The sequence below is a fragment of the Tachypleus tridentatus genome, chromosome 8 (assembly GCF_004210375.1).
Source record: "Tachypleus tridentatus isolate NWPU-2018 chromosome 8, ASM421037v1, whole genome shotgun sequence".
In the NCBI taxonomy this organism is placed as follows: domain Eukaryota; kingdom Metazoa; phylum Arthropoda; class Merostomata; order Xiphosura; family Limulidae; genus Tachypleus; species Tachypleus tridentatus.
The window spans coordinates 14,954,605-14,974,798 of NC_134832.1; the positions used below are offsets into that span (position 1 = coordinate 14,954,605).

Sequence of the window (20,194 nt, forward strand, 5' to 3'; positions counted from 1 at the left end):
TAATGGAGCAGTGTTACATCATATGAATACGGATTCGTTTATAAAGTAACTTGCCTTGTGAAATTCTATGAAACACAATACAATAAACTCACAGTAATGTACATAGCACTACTTACAGTAATCAGTGTTCATTGTAATATTTTTGAACAATTTTCAAGTATTTTAATGAGCCTTAAATTCTTTAACTTTTTTTTTTTGCATTTCACTGCCTGGAATATGTCATAAATAAAAAACAGACAAACTAATTAAGAATTATTACTTCCAGTTTCATTTTAGAAGTGAGTGATAGAGTTTCAGTGTTACAATTATAATATTCAGGATGATTATAATTCACAAATTTATTGTTATATATTAATCACTAATTAATAGTAAAACCTTTGTCATAGCTTTCTACTCACTATGTTAATATATTTGAAATGTGGTTATTACAAATATGCAAATGTTTTAGCAAAATAAATGTTTAAAAATAAATTTAGCATACTTTGTTATTCTTGCTTTCTGCAATTTTCTATATACATTTTACGTTGTTTAATTTAGGTTAATAATAAAAGTGCAAAATCTAGTTCAAACATTTTGATGTGATACTTCAAAGAAATAATTCATTACAATGAAAAACTATGATAAAGAAACTAAATCAGTACTTAACTGGATTCTCTATATATGAAAAATATAGTACCAGGTTACATTAACTGGTACAACATTTAACAATATTTATTCATGTTTTTATTTAAATACTCCTAATTACAATATTGTATATTTTTTTATAAGTCACCTACTTCAATAATCCACAATACATCTTGAAATTTAGAAATGTTTTATGTACAATACATACCAATATCTAACAGTAAAGAGGTAAATTGATGGATAAATGTTACACAAACAAAAGTTGATGAAAAATTCACAATTTGGTCAACACATAACACTACATAATCTTCATAATTAAACAACTACCAGCAATCTTTTCTTTCTTTCTTTGACATAATTGCACTTTGAAATTTAAATTCTCATCTTTAAGAAGTGGGAAGTGTATAACCAATTTTTTTAAAACTAAAAGTATCATTCATATTTTCCCCGGTATGCTAATTCTTCTTTACTAATGTCTGTAGTGATTCATGATTGTAAAAGTGAATATTACAAGTGCACAGCATCCAACTAAATTCAAGGTATAAGAATACAAACTATTGTTTTATTTAAACCTGTTAGACTGTTATTTAACCACAGATTTCAGGTTAAGGTAAAGTTTCTAAATTAATCACATCAAAAAACTAAGATATTTCTGTATCTGTATTTTTAGTTTCAAATAAACTACTTAAAATCATGCCTGCAGGTGTAAATTTTCAACACAGTTATTTCCTGTAGTTATGTCTTGCAGTTGACAGTGTACAATTTAATTTTACTGATGCACGCTACATTAACTGTACACAGAGTAACTTTCTAAATCGGGTTGTAGCATATGTTATTGTTTAGCATTAATTTATAATGACATGAACTTTTTAAAACAAATGATCACCACTAAACTTCTCTATAAAAGCTTAACTACGATTTGGTTCATCAGAAATTGAGTATGTGTAAATGTTCTCCACTGGATTAAGTCAATATCTGAAAGTGCCTTGTCATTCAATGATGCCATATGGGAGTGAAACCTTTGTGAAAAACCGTCCATAACATTCTTTTATACTACTGCTTCTGCTGGTGAGGGGTTGATAGGTTTAAGTAATGTTTCCATAACATGTTCTTCTTTAACACCATAACCAAAGTCTACATTATCAACAGCATCCTTTTCACTCCTTAAAGGTTTGCTACATGATTGATTAGGGCGTTTTTTATTTTTACTTTTTCTCTTACAAAAAAAGACAAGGAGGACTAGAATAATTATAAGCAATAACAGAACAAAGCTCACAGTAAGTGCTATGTTACCAGTTGACAGTCCTGCCTTATTCAACTTAATCTTCTTGTCAGCAGCTGGGTCTTGTGTTGAAGATGACATTGTAGAATCCAAGGAAAAGGAATGGCTTACTGTAGGGGACACTGAATTTGAGCTGAAGAAGACAGCTACTACATTAGATACAATCCCCTTGTTCCCAGCCTCATCTACACCTTGAATTCCAAAATAAAATATTTTGTCTTGTTGAATATCGTGTAGATCAACCAGAACTTTTTGTTCTGTTCCATAGCTTTCTGGCACAAGTGGTGGGCCATTAATATTCCAGACATCTATTATCTTACCTACATCTTCATCAAATCGATTCAGCACATCTCCACGTTTATCAAAGTATTTTATAAAATAGTTTGTGGCTGAAAAAGACAAAATAAAAACAGATTAAATATAAAGGCATTGTGTTAACCTGGAGCATCACAACAGAAAATTTTAAATATTATAATTTTTAAATTTTATAAACACCCATACTTCACAACTATATTAAAATAAGATTAAGTTTAAAAAAAGGCTAAACTTGTATAATTTTCCAAATGATAATTTCACCACAGAAATCATGGTTACTTTCAGCACCCTATTAATATTACTTGTGCAGTCAGTTTGGGAAAGTTATGTTTTAAGTGTAGTAAAAACTCTTAAGGAATAAAGAAATAGGTAAATGTTATGAAAACTGACAGATTGTCAGAGATTTGTTTTGGTCTGAGTGTGGGCCAGTCATTAGTATGCCAAACTGTGGATCTGAGGTTCAAATTATATTAATGCAAAAAAACAAAATAAAAGCAACTGCTCTGTATTTTGTGGCCATGGGTATAAAAGTCACAGTCCAAATTGCACTATTCAGTCTGATAATAGTACTATAACAGTTAACAGTGAGTCGTTTTGATTAACTGCCTTTCCTCTAGTCTTTATCATTTTATAATAAAGAATGGTTAGTACAGATATTCCACATGTAGGTTTGAACAAACCTCAACAAACATACATGTTGTTTCTGTGCAAGTAAACCACATCTGTTGGATAATCTTGAAAGGAGAAGTAAGAATGTCATGGCCCCAATAATACTAGAGAAGTTATGATAGATAAGTATTAGGCACTTCTGGGTATTTTAACTGCCTCAGAGGAGTGTATGTAATATTCAGAGTTACACCACAGTAATGTAGAAGGTATAAAAGTATATAAAAAAGTGATGATTAATATAGCAACAAAGACTCCAGAGAACATATTAAAAACTAATTGCTGTATGTTTAGACTATAAACTCCAATGACTAAGCCTAATTACATTTGGCCTGCTTAAGCCGCTCCATTGGCTTTCGTTACAAGTAACAACACATTGTAATGATCTGTGCAATGTAGACAGAGAGTATCTTTATTTGTTTATTGTTTAAGCAATAATATTGACATCTTTGGTTGTTAACTTGACACCACTCCTCATTTGTTTTTTAAGTCAGTATGTTCTCTTTCTTATTAGGACCTCCACTTTGTAGATGAAGGCACTGATCCAGATTGGTTTAGTGTGTGTTTTTGAAGCCTGCTACTGTCTAGATATTCCATTGTGCAAGTTTATGTGCCTCCACAGAGAACCTGATGATGCCCCTTTCAAATAATGTAAATTTTGGTTTTACATTTTTTAGTAAATTTAATGTGTAAATATTTATTTTTTAAAAATAATCAGTGCACCTGCAGTCATTGGTCATATTTCAAAAGCATTACAAATCATGTCAGTGTGATATACTTTTGTATGTAGAATAGATTCTTGGTGATCATAGTTTAGATTCATGTAATTCAACTTTTCTCATAACACACTGAGTTGTATGAAAGTATATGTTGAATCCTTTTCCCACTGTTCTTCTTAGAATATATACTATTATTTTCATATGACTAATAAACTAAGTTTACTTAGTTACATTATATGTTATGATATTATCAAACTTCTAAAATTTAATTATTACTATATTATGTTACTATAAAGGAACCCACTACAGGCTTACTACTAAAATGTATATAAACAAAGGAAATGTATTAATGTATAAAAACTTCCTTTCATGTGTTACGTATTATAATTTATTACAGGCGAGCCCCCGATTTATTATGTCACATATGTTAATGTATTACTATTTCAAATAACAAGAAATCTGAATTTTAATCTAGAAGTTAATAAAATGTTAATATGTATCGAAATTATGTTATTTGCCAAAAAGGTTGATACACAATTTCCTTTTTTAACACAAATACATTTTCATATACAAATATAAAAACAATATATTTTATAATAATAGTTATTAGTAATAGTTACCAAAGTGATTTACAAACTTACAGGCAAATCTGAGTCTTCTATGTGGTCTAGAATTGAAAATTTTATCAATGATCAAAATATCAGATCATCCTATAAGTAATGTCCAAAAATTTAATACAGAAAGTGCATCATTTCTTTCTTTGTAGAAGGCTTTAATGACTAAAAATGTAGTAGTACGTGCACAAAAATGTTCAGACAAATAAAAGAAACTAACCAAACTCCACATTTTCAGATCATTAATCAAATAAACCCTTATGAAGATGGATGTGTCTGAGGAGCACATTAGGCATGTAATACTTTATGAGTTAAAAAAGGCAATAGTGCAGTAGAAACTACACCAAACATTCAAGTCGTTTATGGTACAGAGTCTCTCAATGAAAGGAAATGTTGAAGGTGGTTTCAGAAGTTTAGATCAGATGATTATAGCTTAAGTGATGCACCATGTTCAAGTTATCCTGCTGAGTTTAATGATGACTTCTGTTGGCTGCACTTGATGAAGATTGTGCTGTAACAGCTGAAGAACTAGCATAAAAGCTTATTTCAACCCATTATACAGTTCACTGTCATATACAACAGCTTAGAAAGGTGTCAAAACTTGGAAAATGGGTCTCTCATGATTTGATAAAGCCAACCTTAGAACGAGATTGGGCATTTGCACTTTTTGGCTCTCTTAGAAACGTAACTCTCCTTTTTTGGACATGTTAGTGACTGGAAATGAAAAATGGATATATTATAATAATGTTAAGTGCAGCAGACATTCAATGTAGGTAAACTGACTAAAGCACAGCCCAAAATGTATCTCTATTGTAGGAAAGTTAAGTGTTTGGTGGGATACTGTTGGTGATCTACTCTGAGTTGCTGCCACTCAATATAACGATTACATCAGACTTCTGTTGTCAAGAGAGTGTTTGAATGTTACACTGAAAGAAAAGATACCTGCTTTGATCAATCACTGTGTTACACCAAGATAATGCATGGTTCCATACAGCAAGGATCACATCTGCAAAGACTGAAGAGCTAGACTGGGAAAAACTTTCTCACCCTCCTCATTATTCAGACCTTGCCCCATCTGATTACCAGTTATTCCAAAGTTTGCAGAATTATCTTGATGGAAAAGAGCTTGGAACACATGAAAACTTCAAAACCACCCTCTCTACATTCTTTTCCTCCAAATCCCAAAAATCTTATAGAAGTGGTATTCAGAAACTTGTGAATCATTGGCAGGAAGTAATTAGTAATAATGGAACATGCATTATTGATTAAGTAACATTAAAAGCATTTGAAATCCTTTCTCTTTTTCTGAACCCAAAATTGGACATTACTTTAGGGATGACCTGATAAATTTAAATTGATACTGTCACACCTTGCTTAAGTTAGCTACCTTGTTTTGCCTAATGCCGTTCATGTGATGACCGAAGGAGATAATTAATCTTATTGTAGAAACACTGATGTCCACAGTTCATTAACTGAATTTGAAAGGTTTGTAATCTACAAATGTTCCAATTATAATTCTGTAGTCTCTGATTAACAGTTATAGCTTCTGAGGTCTACAGCACAATGACTGTAGCTGTCAAATGATAATAATGCTTCCATTGTGTCAGCTTTATATAATAATTGTGCAATCAGTGATGACGAAAAACCCACTTGTTGAGAAATTTATATGCAAAAACGGCTCGTTTGGGTTGAGAAAATATTTTACATAGAAGGTCGAAACGTTGTTCGCTCTTCTATGTAAAATATTTTCTCAACCCAAACGAGCCGTTTTTGCATATAAATAATTGTGCAAGTTTCTAGAATTTTAAACAATGGTTGAGCACACCAACATTTTTATAAACAAGTACTGTTGATTCTTACACTCAAGAACCTTCTACTGATTTTGAGAACCAGCAGGACTTGAACAATACATAGCCAACAATATATTGTATAGGCAAGAAAGAAAACAACAATGAAACAAACGTGGACACTAAAATAAATGTACAACAGTGAATCTATTACACATGGTGAGTTTATAGTGTATTCAATATGCAGATAAGGTTTTTGGTATTATCCTGATTTAGTGTGGGTTTTGAACATAATCCACATGCAGACAACTTATTATTAAATATAATTATTGTATGAAGACAAGCTCAAGTAAGGTACTTCATTTGCACCAATGTTTAAAAATATCTCTGTTCATTTTACTCTCTGCATAATTAAGACATAAATGATCTCAATGATTTTCAAAACAGATGTACAATTATGTTAACATATAAACTAAACTTTCCCCAAAAATTTATGGATTGATAAATGTACCTTTTCCCTTATCATAGTCATTTCCTGGTGAAGTCCACACTAACAGCACTTGTTTACTCTGTTGGTCTACCTGCATTACCCTGAAATCTACAATTCTATTGGGTGGGTAAATATCTGTATTAACTTTGGCATTGGTTACAAAAAAACTTCCATAATTGACTTGTCGCATGAACCTTCCTGTTGGTGCAGCACTATCTTCTAAAATGTAGCTTCCACAACAGTTGTGATGGTCTGGGAGAAACAAAAAAATATGGACATGCTAAAATTCAATTTTGACAGAGATAAATAAACAGTGACAACTAAGTAACTATATTATGTTTATTATTAACCTAAAATTATTTGATAATTCAAAGTTAATTAACATCACTTATATTCGAAAAGTGTTGATCTCTTAGGAGCATTCTTACCTATATTGTACTTTACTACACTGTACCAATGTGTGGATACTCGGCTAATACTTGTACCAGGTTTATTTACTTAACACCTCTATAAAGTATGGCACATACTCCTTCATGCCAGTTGTGTAAATATGTTAGAGGTATATAATTAGTTTATTTGTAGTACAGGTTAATGAATAAGGTGTTGAAAAACAGATGTAAAAAACATGTTTGTCTTGTCTTGATACTACACTGTTAACTTGTAGTAGATATTTCCTCATGAACCAAGATACATAATACTTTTTATCAGTGTTGTGAAATAAAGGTTACATAGCAAGATGGAAAGCCAGAAATTGTAAGTAAAATGTCATTGAAGTAACACCAAACTCAGGTAACCTTGAGAGACCCCTACAAGTCTGTGTTTGTGATTGAACAGCATACAGTAAGAGTTCATACAAGAAGAACAGCATAACTTGGTAGATTGATATGCTTTTGTAGCAACAGTCCCCCTTTCTCATAGCTAGATTGTGGAAATCACCTGGAGTGAGATTTACCAATGCTCTGAATTGGAAAATCCCAGATTTAGTTATAGTTTCTGAGGGTATTTTTTGTATAGTACTTCTAGAGCAGTCTTGTTTATTGTGAAACAATATTCTATGTGTGAGTTAAAGTTATAGGACATACCAAACTAATTACTCAATGTTAGATTATTATTCGTTAACATACCTTAACAATGTGGTATGTAAATTTAGCAGGTGTTTCTGTTTTCTTGTAATATTACAGTACTTATTATGAATTTATCATTTCTTATGTACATGTCTCAATTCCACATAATATGATCAAGAAAGCTGTATAATTAATTTTGCTGTACATGCCTTTGTTTCCTTGTTATCCTCTGTAAATGACATCTGCTTTACTCTGGAGAAGATACTGCTCAATACAGTATATTGTGTAATGATGTTGACAACAGTGTCTTGATGATATCCAAAGGTCTTGTGGGTGGAACTGGTCACTTTGGGCGAATGCAAGGTTTTTGTGATCTAAGGAACTTTGCAGTTAACCATTTTGCAATGGGCTTGGTAAAATATACACAAGTTCATCCACACATTTTCACTATAAATTTTGATACAGCAGGTGTGTCTTTATAGAACCTGATAGAAGTTTAGAAAAGATTACAATTTTTTCGTAAACAAAAAATAATATTTGATGAAATATATTCATAAAGATTTGTTTGTGAAAACATCAAGTTTTGAAATTGATATTTTGAATAAATATCTTGCTATTAAAGAAACTATCTGATATAGCTCAAAGGTTAATTCAGTTTCATGTGAATGAACCACAACATTATAAGCCAAATACACTATTTCCGTATATTAGGAAAGTATATTATACAAAGTCTGAATAACAATAAAGGGGATTACAGTATTTCTTGATTTTTGAATACTGTACTCTAATGAAATATTGCATTTATATAAAAAATGGAAATCAGAAGCTCAGTTGTAACTTGCTTGATAATGGAGCTTTTATATTATTATTAATAAAGTGTGTGTTTTATTATACAAACTGTAAGAGCCAAAACTGATAATCTGTTGTAACTGACTGCCTGGTATGGCAATATGCATTGCTGATTATTATTACAACATGTTTAGTATAATACAAGCAGAGAGATACAATCACACAAACAAACTACTTATTTTGAGTCTTTCTGGGTACAAAATTCACAAACAAAGGTAAACATGATATGTAGCATGCTGCTGTCTGCTAGTACCTCAACATGTAGGACAAAGTTTACTGTTTCTACATGCTGATACATGTCATAGAAATGGCAACAGTTCTGTGAGATAAATAGTAGTATTGTAAACATGAAATAAACATACCATATATACACAGTTTTTCAAATAAAGATTAAATTGCTTCAACCATTAATTTTTTAATGTAATGGATAAATTTACCTAACATTAACACACTGGTATGTACAACTACACAACAGCTAACATCACTGTTCTGGTTTATAATTTCCATTATAAAACAGTAAAATGTGCTTGTAATGTTCTACATAGAAAGTTTCACATAAAACATATGAAACTAATTTTAAGTTAAAAAACACAATAAAAACCAAGCATGATCATATGCATTGTTTTTATTAAGTTATAAATAAGACATATTTATTGAGATTATTATCAAAAACCTTGAAACAACATTTACATACATCTAATTGTGCAATAGTTTATTCTCTTGAACATTGTACAACGTATGAAACAAAAGTAAAGGATAATAAGGAAGGCCATATTTTAAAATTTCTAGGGTAAACTTAGGTAATTATATATATATTTTTAATTTCAAACACATTAAACTGTTTAACACATGGAATCATCTACAGGGTGTTCAGAAAGTCACTGTGCAGTTTTGTAATCATATTTTATTCAGTCTATTTCAAGCCAGCAACTAACAGCGGTGTTTAGAAACAAAATAAGAAGGATCCAGGCCTGTATTGATGCCAATGGGGGTCACTTTCAACATTGTTTATAATTGTCATTCATATTTACCTCCTGTATTCTATATTGAAACATATCTGTTGATAAATATATAAGTGCACAGTGACTTTCCAAATACCCTGTATAATGGTGTAATTAAAGGACACTTGTGTTGTGAGTCATAAACTGTTTTATGATATTGTTATTTCTATGACAGAAATATATCTTTTATGTTACATATTTCAAACAACTTAAGGAAGGTCATTTAGTTCAACGTTTTGGCTTCTTTTTCATGTAATTGTTTTATTGCTTTCATTTATTTTTATAATCTAATAATTCAGTTAATTTTTTCCTGATTTGTACTGTTAATACAGGGTGTACACAAATGAAAGGTGGGGTTTTATGATATTGTCATTATGTAGCTACAACAATACCTAGCATTGCACACATATCTACTTCTATGTTCATATAAATTTGTTAAAAGTAGTGTTTCATGTTGCAGGGCTCTGTCCTAGTGAGTATTGTATGAGAAAAGGCAGAATGTGTTCTTTGGTTAGCAGAATTGTAGTTGGTAAAGTTGATCCAAGAACAATTTAAAGGAGAGTACAACAAAGATCTGCCATATGAAACCAACAATTGAAGGTGATTCAAGAAAGTGTACAGGGCTTTGAATGCTAGATTCTCCAACCAATGGATTGGAAGAAATATGCCAACGGTGTGGCACCCAATGTGTCCCAACCCCACATCTATAGATTTCTTTCTGTGGGGCCATACGAAGAACAATGTATACGGCAAAAGGACTGCTGGTTTGGTCCACTTACAACAAAGCATCACTAGAGGAGTTGAATGTGTTACACTGAAGATTCTTGACCAACCATGGACAGAAAATGATTATCGATATGATGTGTGCCATGCTGTTAATGGTGCACACGATGAAGTTGTGTAATACCATTTTAAAAACTTTTTGAAATGAATAAAACTACATTTACAAAACTTTAGAAGTTGGTGAATCAAATAAACCAAAGTTCAATGCACAGTTAGTATTTATTTGTTTACCAATCTGCTTACAAATCTCCATCACTAATTTGTATACACCCTGTACATATAACTCTGTAAGAAAATAAATATCAGTTTAAAAACAGTAATAGTACTTACTCAGATTTCTAGGCATTGATTTTCTATTTCTACCATATAAAACTTTTGCTCTCCCATTATTATCATGAGCAGATATAGTTAACCAGTAATGTCCAGCTGCTGTAATTGTTGTAAGATATCCTGAATAGATTCCATCTCCTTTAGTTATATCTGGATCTAAAAGGGTAAAAATATCAGCTCCTATTCTGCTTTTATAACACTATTCTACCCATAAAATGTAACATGCATACACATAAAAACAACAAAGAATACAAATAAAAAGTAGAAAGACAAATAACAGTGTATAGTTTGTAAATAGTTTAATGAAATGTTTTCCACCAAGAAGGGTACATCATGCATAAAGGGAAAAAACCAAGAATAAACTCGGAGTGATACTTCAAAACATTCAAAAAATATTTTAGAGTTGAAATTTATTCAAAAAAAGTTCTATTTATTTAATTTAAACTTCTTTTTTCAGCTTCAGATTTAGACTTTGGGTTGATTTCAGTGTGCTCAGGATGAAAGCAATAGTATTTGTTTACTTCCTGAATTTCCTTTTGAATATAATACTATATTTAGAGCCCGAAGATGGAAGGTTGAAACAGTGTTGAAAAGAACAGCACTAATTTGAACCTTTTATCTGCAACATAAGTTTAATTTTACTGATATTATGTAATCACTGTTTCCCAACCTATATTGTCTTGTTATGATATACTTGCTTATTTGTTAGAATTGAGAAGTCAAAAGCCAGTGATTTAAACACAAAAGGACAGCTCTTTTTTGTTGTTGTTTTCAAACTGTAAGGAAACATGACTTTTAGTTCAACATATAGATTATAACAAACTGATATGTTGCTGGAAGAAAAGATGTTTGTGATGAACTTTCACCACAAATACTAATTAGTACAATGGAAAATATACATCCAAACTACACTGAAATGGTTAAGCTTGCAGCAGTGTTCATTACTTTCTCAAGAGGATATTAAAAGTCAATTAACCTCATATTACAAAGAAACACTAAACAAACTTTTGCATATTGTATCTTGAATATCTTACATTATAGCATTAAGATTCCTATGTATAAGTCTGTATTATATTTTGTAAACATTATACTTAAATGTTATTGTTAAGCAGTCACTGTTAAGTACATGTTAATGATACTTTATAATAATACCTGTTTCAACAGAAAGATGAATAAATTTAAAAGAAATACTCCAGTCAATCTAAGCACATCAAAAATAGAAACATTTACAGACTTACCTCCTATGCCATAGTCAAATAGCTCAAATGAATCCATTTGTCCATCTTGATAATGAATGTTGGCAATGACCTTAGCCCCTGAGACTGGATTGGTTCCATGTTGTAAGTGGGCAAAAACAATGGGAGGTGGGATTTGTGAAGGATCAAACTAACAACATATGAAGTTTACAGATTAGAGTTTCGTAGGAAATACAAAGTATTATAGACGATTCACTATTTTTTACACTGTGCACTATGGACTGAAGAAGCCACATCTTTAAAAATCAAATTGTAATATATGACCAAGACTACAATTATATAGAAGGACATATATTTTATTAAACAATAATTAAAACCACCTTGTGAAACCACCTTTAACCTCAGTTACAAGAAAATACATTGAAAAACACTGAACTTTAATAATAGGGAAAATAATTTATATAATCATACTTACTCAACTGACTCATGAAGCAATTACAAGAATGAAATCATTAAAGAACTACACGTGAATCCATTAGTTATTTCTCAAGTAGATACTGTTCCATGTAATATTATAAAAAGAAGTACAATCAACTAATCTGAGATAAGGAATAAATATATTTTTAAAAAACTCACAGTGTTTATGAAATGTGGTTTCTTCACTTCATTATAGCTTCAAACTGTCATGAGTATATAATTTGCAGCATGAATCAATACAGCATTCAACACTAAAAATCTATGACATAATAGTACTATTACTATCAAGGTGCCTGTTATTTTAATATTTAATCTGATTACAAATTGTAGGTAAATGAAAGAGGTTGAAAAGTTCTGCCCTCAATTGTGCAGTATCCATTAATTGAGGGCAGAACTTTTCAACCTCTTCCTTTTTCATACAATTTGTAATCAAATTAAATATTAAAATAACAGGCACCTTGATATTCGGGATTAAGAACAATGTCTTTAGTCTCGTTCTCTATACAGTCAATAAAGTGGGCAGTTATCTTTGTATGTCTGTGTGGTATACCACTAACATTCCAAACTCCCAGAAGGATGATAAATATTTTAACACTTATGAGGTTTATTGTATTGCATCTAAACCATATACTGTAATAGAAGTTTTCACAGATTCCAAGTGTAATCTTATTATTCTTGTTGTAAACGTTGTAGGAAACAGAAATTAATAAATTCCAAATCTTGGAGCAGGAGCCATGTTCGCCTATTTCTGTGTGTGTACTTTGTTTCTCTCAACAGTATTGTATTATGGTGTCATGTAAACAGTGATCTGTTGTTTCACTTTCAGCAGGTTTATACTTTATTGTTTGACAGTAAAATAAACAGAAAGTGAATGTGAAATATTTAGCAGTTCAAACTTTGAAGAGAAGTACTGTGAAATTTCGTGACCAATCATAAAGAAAAAAAGGTTATAGTTAATCCACCCATTGGAACCTCTTGTTGACAATTCACCATATCATTGCAACATGCAACTAACAACTACCAGAGTCCTGCATACAGCAAACAAAATTGTAGGCTTTAAAATTCAGATATTTAGTTAATATAAAATCCACTTTTGTGTGGCTCACTTTTGGTATTAAGGGCACCTTACACTAGAAAGCATTTGGATGCAGGTAGAAAGGTGCTTTAATGTATCTCACAGATTGCAAGACAATATAACTAAAGTTACTTTGAAAAAAAACAAACAAAGAAAAAAACTTGTCTACCACAAAATGACTAATTAAGATGGTAGGTTTAATGCAAAAGCTGAACACATATTCTACATAGTGTAGCAGTATTTTAGGGCACTAACTAAAACCACTATAATGACAAATATAAATACTTAAGTGAAGCATTTTGTTGACTACTACCATACACTGCAAGAGATATTACAAAACAATCCATAAGCCATGATTTTAAAATAGTTATGTCTAACTCTAATAAGGATCACAAATATTTGTTTACTTATAATATTAATTGTGAGGCAAATAACTGGAAGATGGTAACTAAGTCAGATGTTTATGTCACACAGATAAAATGATATCTATCAGGCAAACAAATAATACTTAAGATCAAACATTCACAGTTTCTAGTTGTACAAGCTATGATCTTGAACAGGCTCAAGAATTGTCATGAAAGAGTTGAAAAGATACCACAAATTTCTTTAAAGGTTTTGTTGTAAAATATTAATATATATTCAAATATAGCTACTTTATCATCTCAACCTCTTCAATTTCTGGTTGTGTTACAGAGAAGCATTTCCTTTTCTACTAATTTTACTTCTCATGCTTTATTAACCTCAGATTTTTCAAGCAAAGTTACACAAGATCTGTCTGAATTTTGCCATTACTAATTTTGAGCTGATAGACTACATACAACACCTACCAACAACTCTTGGCTATACTTATACAGAGATTTGATTATAACTCTTATAATACACTCTTGGCTTTCAAAACAAGTAGCACATTTTCTGTGGCAACGGGATGCAAACCCTAAATCCCCACTAAGTCTAGGCATACTAACCACTAGACTATGTCTAGCCTTTCTATTAATTGGAATTTTATGTGTTTTATGATACAGTATCTTAAAGTTATGGAATAATTAAAAAATAACTTAAATATGTAGAACTTTATTATTGTATAAATCTTTTCTTAGAGTGCTAATTATTTTTTATTGATTTCTAGTCATCTGAGAAAAGGGCTCCAGAATGAAGGAATTTTGTAACATCTGTTATAAACATTTGTAATTGTAGGTTACTTATAAGTCAGGCTGGCAGTATATTTTGGTAGTGGTCTCATTTAAAAAACAAAAATTAAATTACAACTGGAAACTGTTTTAATTAACTTATTTAATAACTAAGAATAAACTTACTTGATAAACATTATCACTGAGCCAAGCTTTGAGAATGAGAGGTTTTTGTGTGGTCTTTTTTCTGGAAGTTATCAACACCACCAGTGGCTGCTCTGATTTAGTACAGACTTTTGCGTTCAAATGCCATGACCCCTCCTAAAATAATAACATGTATAAATTAATTTGTAAGAACTTTCCAAAATAAAATGAACACCACAGCTGTCAAATTTATGCCTTATCAAAGAAGTGGCATAAAAAACACATATTGAAGAAAAAATAAACAAGAAAAGAAGACTTTTTTAAAAAAAAGGAAAACCAACAGTTATGATTTCAATTATAATTTACTGATCTTATTTCACAGCATGTGAAATTATACTTGAATTTTAAGCAGAAACTTTGCTAACTGGATTAAGTAATGCTGTAATAGATCCATACACAACTTTACTTATGAGGAATCCTCCTTTCTCCACAAGCTCTCTTTTTTTCAGTCAAAAACTTTACCTATCAAAACAATCTTTTACCAAATATAATATCTGTAGATATTAATTTCCAAATTAAGAAATTATCTGGTTACTAAAACAAAACATATAACCACTGTACTCCTCTTATAACTGTGGGCTCATAGGCAAGTGTCTACTCTACATTTTGTTTAATCTGGCCCTGGAAAAGGAATACCTATCAAGGACTAGAGGAGAATGTACCTTTATAAATTTAGAATGATGAACCTGTTTGGTTTAATACGTCACAAAATACATTGATCCTTCCATAACACTAAAAACACTTTCAAACATCAAGCAGATGTTTTCACTATAAATTTTGGTTGCTCAGCCAGGTGTCTATCTAACAATGTTAGCACATAAAAATTCAAGAAACTTTAAAAGATATGTGAAAAATGTTATCACACAGAATTTGATATAGCCGTAATGTGAAAGGTTAAAATGCCATTACATTACTTGGGATGTATACATCAAAAAAGATAAAGAAACAAAGGTTTCTAAAAGCTCACCAATCTACATTAATAATGACAGTTTTATTCCCAGAAATTTATTTTGCTTATTCTTAAATTCGAGAGAATCTTATAGAAACATGCGATATTGATTACATGCTGTTTTGAAAAACTACACCTTTTCTTAAACATTTTTAAGAATTTGTAATACCTTATTTTGAGTTGTGTATTTGTTATAAAAATCTTTTTTCTCACCTCTACATCTGAAATATAGAAAAAGTACATTTCTTCTAATGTTTTAAATTCCTGACTTGTGAAACTATACTGTGTAGTTGGAGATGTTACTAAAATACTATCTTTGCAGATTGGTGAGAGTTTGTTTTCCTCTTTGAAGAAAATTTGTACTTTCAGGTCTCCCAGTGTTCTGTCTACAGGGAAGTTTAATGATATCACATCTGAGGAGCCATTTATAATGCTTTTAAGGATCTACAAAGACATTTTGAAATAACACTATATTAGTGCAAATCTGTAAAAAAATAGAACAATTATTCAATTCATAATAAGTAAAAATTTATAAAGAGCTTCAATGTTACTTAGTATTTGCTTCAAAACTACTTATTTTACAACCTAAAATATCTCTAAATTTAAATAACATTAATGAAAAGTATAAGATAATAACAAGCCTAGAATTACATATGGACCCTCATTAGGTATATATTTTTTAAAACTGTTTATCCACAAAATTGTTTTTAGGCTCATAACTTTCTTGATAAAAGGATTTTTTATAATACATGAGTCATAAAAAAGTAAAAATTAAGACTACAGTAAATTACAGTTAGTTCCACTAAGTAATGCTAGGGTTTCTATGTATTTTTACACAACAAATAAGTAACTTTACTCAACTATTCTACACAGTGTTTAAACCAGCAAAACATAAAATTTCTAAATATGTGAACCAGTAGTGAGCATCACGTAAAGAAACTGTTAATATAAGGGTTAATGGAAAACATTACATTTTTCATAAAGCTGTTATTAGTTTTACTATTATAAACATTACTGTGATAGGTAGGTCTGAATACTCCCATGAATGACCCTGCAAGACAAGTTGAAATGCTTCATAGAGATTAATTAAGTTGATGAATGATAGGCTCTTCTCAATATTTTCTTCTCTAACATGAATCAGTCTTCCAGTGGTGTTGTATGCTAAGTTTAGCAGAGAAGAAGTGGCATTCTCAGATTCATGATATAATATTATGAACAATCGTACACTGGCTGCAGTTAAATTATTTCTTAGCAGTTGAATTTTCTTTTCAGTTATATCACCCGTAGTCACCAACACTATAGTGCTTCCATGAATAGACTGGCTATTTGCTGATAATAGCTAGAAAAAAATTCAAAGTTATTGCTTATGTTCTCCCTAATGGATATTAAGTAATATACATGGAACATTCAAATAATAATACTTTGAACTCAAATGCAAAGATGTATTTAATTTACCTGCAAACAAATAACTTGCATGAATTATACACTAATGACCAAATTGTGAAATATTGTTTATTGTTAAGCACAAAGCTACACAACAGGTACTAAAACCTATATTTTAGAATTATAAGCTTACTGAAACTTGTTAATTATGTAAATTAAAATTAAATAAATGAAAACTGATAGTTTTTCTTTAGTTATTTTAGAAAAACAACAAGAAGGTGAATTTTTTTTATCATCTTCTATTAGGTTAAAGTTAGATCAGTTATGTTTCATAACTTTAAGTTATGGTAACATAAATTGTTGGGAATTAATATTACACCATAGAAATATAAACAATTAAAATGGGATAGAAAGAACACAATACAGTAGAACTATGTGTTTCCACCATTCATGATCAGATGTTATTTTGTTTTTAGCCATTTATAATTTTTAGTTCTTAAAGTATATTGGACATTCCTAGTGTTTAAAATATTGAACTTTATTTTCCACTTTGTTAGAATTAAAAAAGAAAAAAAATAATTCAAAGCTATTTTAGGGAAGAAAACAAATTCTATTCCACAGACAGAAGCTATAAAAATATCCAAATTTTCTGACGTCACGTCACAATTTTTTTTCCATCTATATATCTAGTTTCAGTAACTGATTTTTAAAATCTGAAACACAGATAAGATACAAATTTTTGATTATTATTGATATTCATTTTGTCTCTCCTAATCAAATGTTTGATAAATGATATTAGATTTTACAAATATTTTTTCAATTAGTATTACGACTTTAAGCTAAAAATATATATTTGAAAAGACATTTTCAATCAGCCAATTCTTGAAGGAAAAATTGTCAATACAAGAAATATATTAACAGCAAATTAGTTCACAGTAAGACTGTGAAATGGTATTACAAAAAATGAAAATATAACTTTAGTTTCCAAAATTTTCAAGATGAACATGACTGTTTAATGTAGAATAGTAATTATGTCATTGAGAAAAATCTAAAAATATTAAACAGTAAGTGCTAAAAGCACTTGATAATTCTTTCAGCTAAATTGATAAGTCATGCACAAATGGTGAAGAGTACTGCTAAACAATATGAATGCTTATTAAACATGGTTTCTCCTTCACCAGAAGTTTCTGTTGAAAAAGTTAACATTTTGGGGAATTTTGTAATAATATTTCACATTACACAATGATATTTTACTGAAAATGGAGTATCTTATATCTAAAATTTTGCTTAGTCATGTCTTACCAAAGAATTATATCTTGAAAACGCTGTGAGCTTTAACAGAGAACATATAGTTACCTCTAGTGACTTCTGTATTCCACATTCAACACAAGCTTGGTGACCAACAGGCCTATCAGGAAGAACCTTGGTAAAGCATTCTTCATTTGCATTAAGTATTGTCATTTCCTTAACTATGTGTGCTTCTTCGTTAAAGTGTACCATTCCTATCTCGATACCCAATGGAAATTCATTTAGTACCTTTTTCAATGCACTTAGCAGAATGGAAAACCTATCCTAAAGGTCAAAAACATTTTTCATAATATACAGACCTGACACACCCTTTAAATACACACTAATGTGCAGTGTAAATTTAAATAACTAAAGTTATAGTGAACACAAAAAACTTCCTGTTTCATGACACTAATTGACAATACCCTTAAGGCAACAATTCTTTTTCTATATTAAGTAAAATCAATTTTCGACCAAATGTTCTTCACTATTAAAATCTGAACTGCTCCTGCTTAGTAAAAAAATAATTAGCATACATATAAGAAGAAAAATACAGAAGCAAAAAAAATGGGTTTTTATGTGTTACAAAAGTTAACATATATGCTAAAAATTGAAAGTTTGAAACAATTTAATCTTTAACTACACTGAAGTTGAAGAATTATTCTCATGGGCATTTTATTTGATTACAGAACCTCACCTACAGTGAATGTTGCAATTCTGTCAAGCCAAATTCAATTATACTGGGAAGAAAGACATTTTTATAAAGTAAATAATGCAAAAAGTGTTTTAATTGGATATATTTGAAAAAAAATTAACTACATATATTTGCAATATTAAATATAAATTCAGGTGAAATTGATTTTCCTCAGTGAAGGAACAGGTCCATAGAATAATGGAAGATTTGACAAAATACTGATTATATAATAGTTTTGAATTTCTATGAATAATTTTGCTTGTAAGAATTAAATTAAAAGACTAGACACAATGTAAAACATAAATGAAAAATCTTTACTATTCACAGAAACACAGTATGTATATGCTTGCTTGTTTGACAACAGATGGTGACTTTTACTGGATAAGGAATAATTTCCTTCTGATATGGCACTTCTCTCTATCTTAAAAGATAAGCTTTTCTGCTTTGTGCTGTCTTCAAACTATGAACTTTTTTATAATTCATGCCACAAGCTTTTTGAACTCCAAACCCCTACCTACTGGAATCCAATATTTCAACATATTTCTCATGTCAACATGCTACATCTTTCCACCACTAGTGGAGCATCACGTGACACATGTGACTCCCTTTATGTACCACTACTGAACCATCACTTCTTGTATGGCTGTACTAAAATTCATAGGTATTTCTTTTGTTTCTGTTCTGCTACAGAGTGGTTTATTTTTCATTTATTTAATTTATTTTAAATAAATATTCACCTTCATTTTTTTAGGTCCATCTCATCCACTTGTTCAGGCAACAGGTACAGGTAACCCTTTGGGGAATTTATCAGCACTTATCTGCAGAGAGATTCAGCATTATATGAAACAACCTTTGTCTCTTCCTCCAAAGCTTTTGGATCCAGCGACATAGGACAAATCATCTCATCTGTTTCTCTCATATAAAAAGACATCTTATGAATGCTTTCAAGAGGTATGTCTCTTTTCCCCTCACACTAGTCCCTCCTCTTTTTTTCAGTGTGGTATTCTAGCTAATCTCGTGAGTAGAGGGAAGTACCATATCAGAAGTCATAATTTTCCTAAACTGAAAATGTATTTCCAATTTGTACTTCCCTCCTCTCACATCTCCTATAATCTTCTGATCCTTACATTTTCTACTAAATGTAAAGTGATGGTTTGATAGTAGCACAGAGAGGGAGTAACAAGCATCACATGATAATGGTTTTCTCTTATTGGGCAAGAGATAATATATATCTTAGTTGATTTGCATAAAAGACAAGTTGGAATGTTTAATTTCAAT

At 30.4% G+C, this 20,194-nt stretch overlaps 1 protein-coding gene and 1 long non-coding RNA gene across 3 annotated transcripts in view; one reads left to right on the plus strand and one right to left on the minus strand.

The window, feature by feature from the left end:
- The window catches only part of LOC143258571 (uncharacterized), a 30,028-nt gene extending 25,630 nt beyond the window's left edge, over positions 1-4,398 (plus strand). The window contains exon 3 of the long non-coding RNA XR_013032360.1: positions 3,402-4,398. This is a non-coding gene — a long non-coding RNA (uncharacterized LOC143258571). The remainder of the gene's footprint in view (positions 1-3,401) is intronic.
- Positions 624-20,194, minus strand: part of LOC143258570 (calcium-activated chloride channel regulator 1-like) — a 62,959-nt gene continuing 43,388 nt past the window's right edge. The window contains exons 7-14 of one of the 2 annotated variants that reach the window (XM_076517734.1): positions 18,292-18,507; positions 16,568-16,891; positions 15,766-15,996; positions 14,586-14,720; positions 11,763-11,910; positions 10,525-10,680; positions 6,519-6,749; positions 624-2,295 (exon numbers count right to left, since the gene is read on the minus strand). In XM_076517734.1, coding sequence (XP_076373849.1) covers positions 1,673-2,295; positions 6,519-6,749; positions 10,525-10,680; positions 11,763-11,910; positions 14,586-14,720; positions 15,766-15,996; positions 16,568-16,891; positions 18,292-18,507 — 2,064 coding nt within the window. In that variant the 3' untranslated portion in view covers positions 624-1,672. The remainder of the gene's footprint in view (positions 2,296-6,518; positions 6,750-10,524; positions 10,681-11,762; positions 11,911-14,585; positions 14,721-15,765; positions 15,997-16,567; positions 16,892-18,291; positions 18,508-20,194) is intronic. The other variant, XM_076517735.1, reaches the window with a different exon arrangement.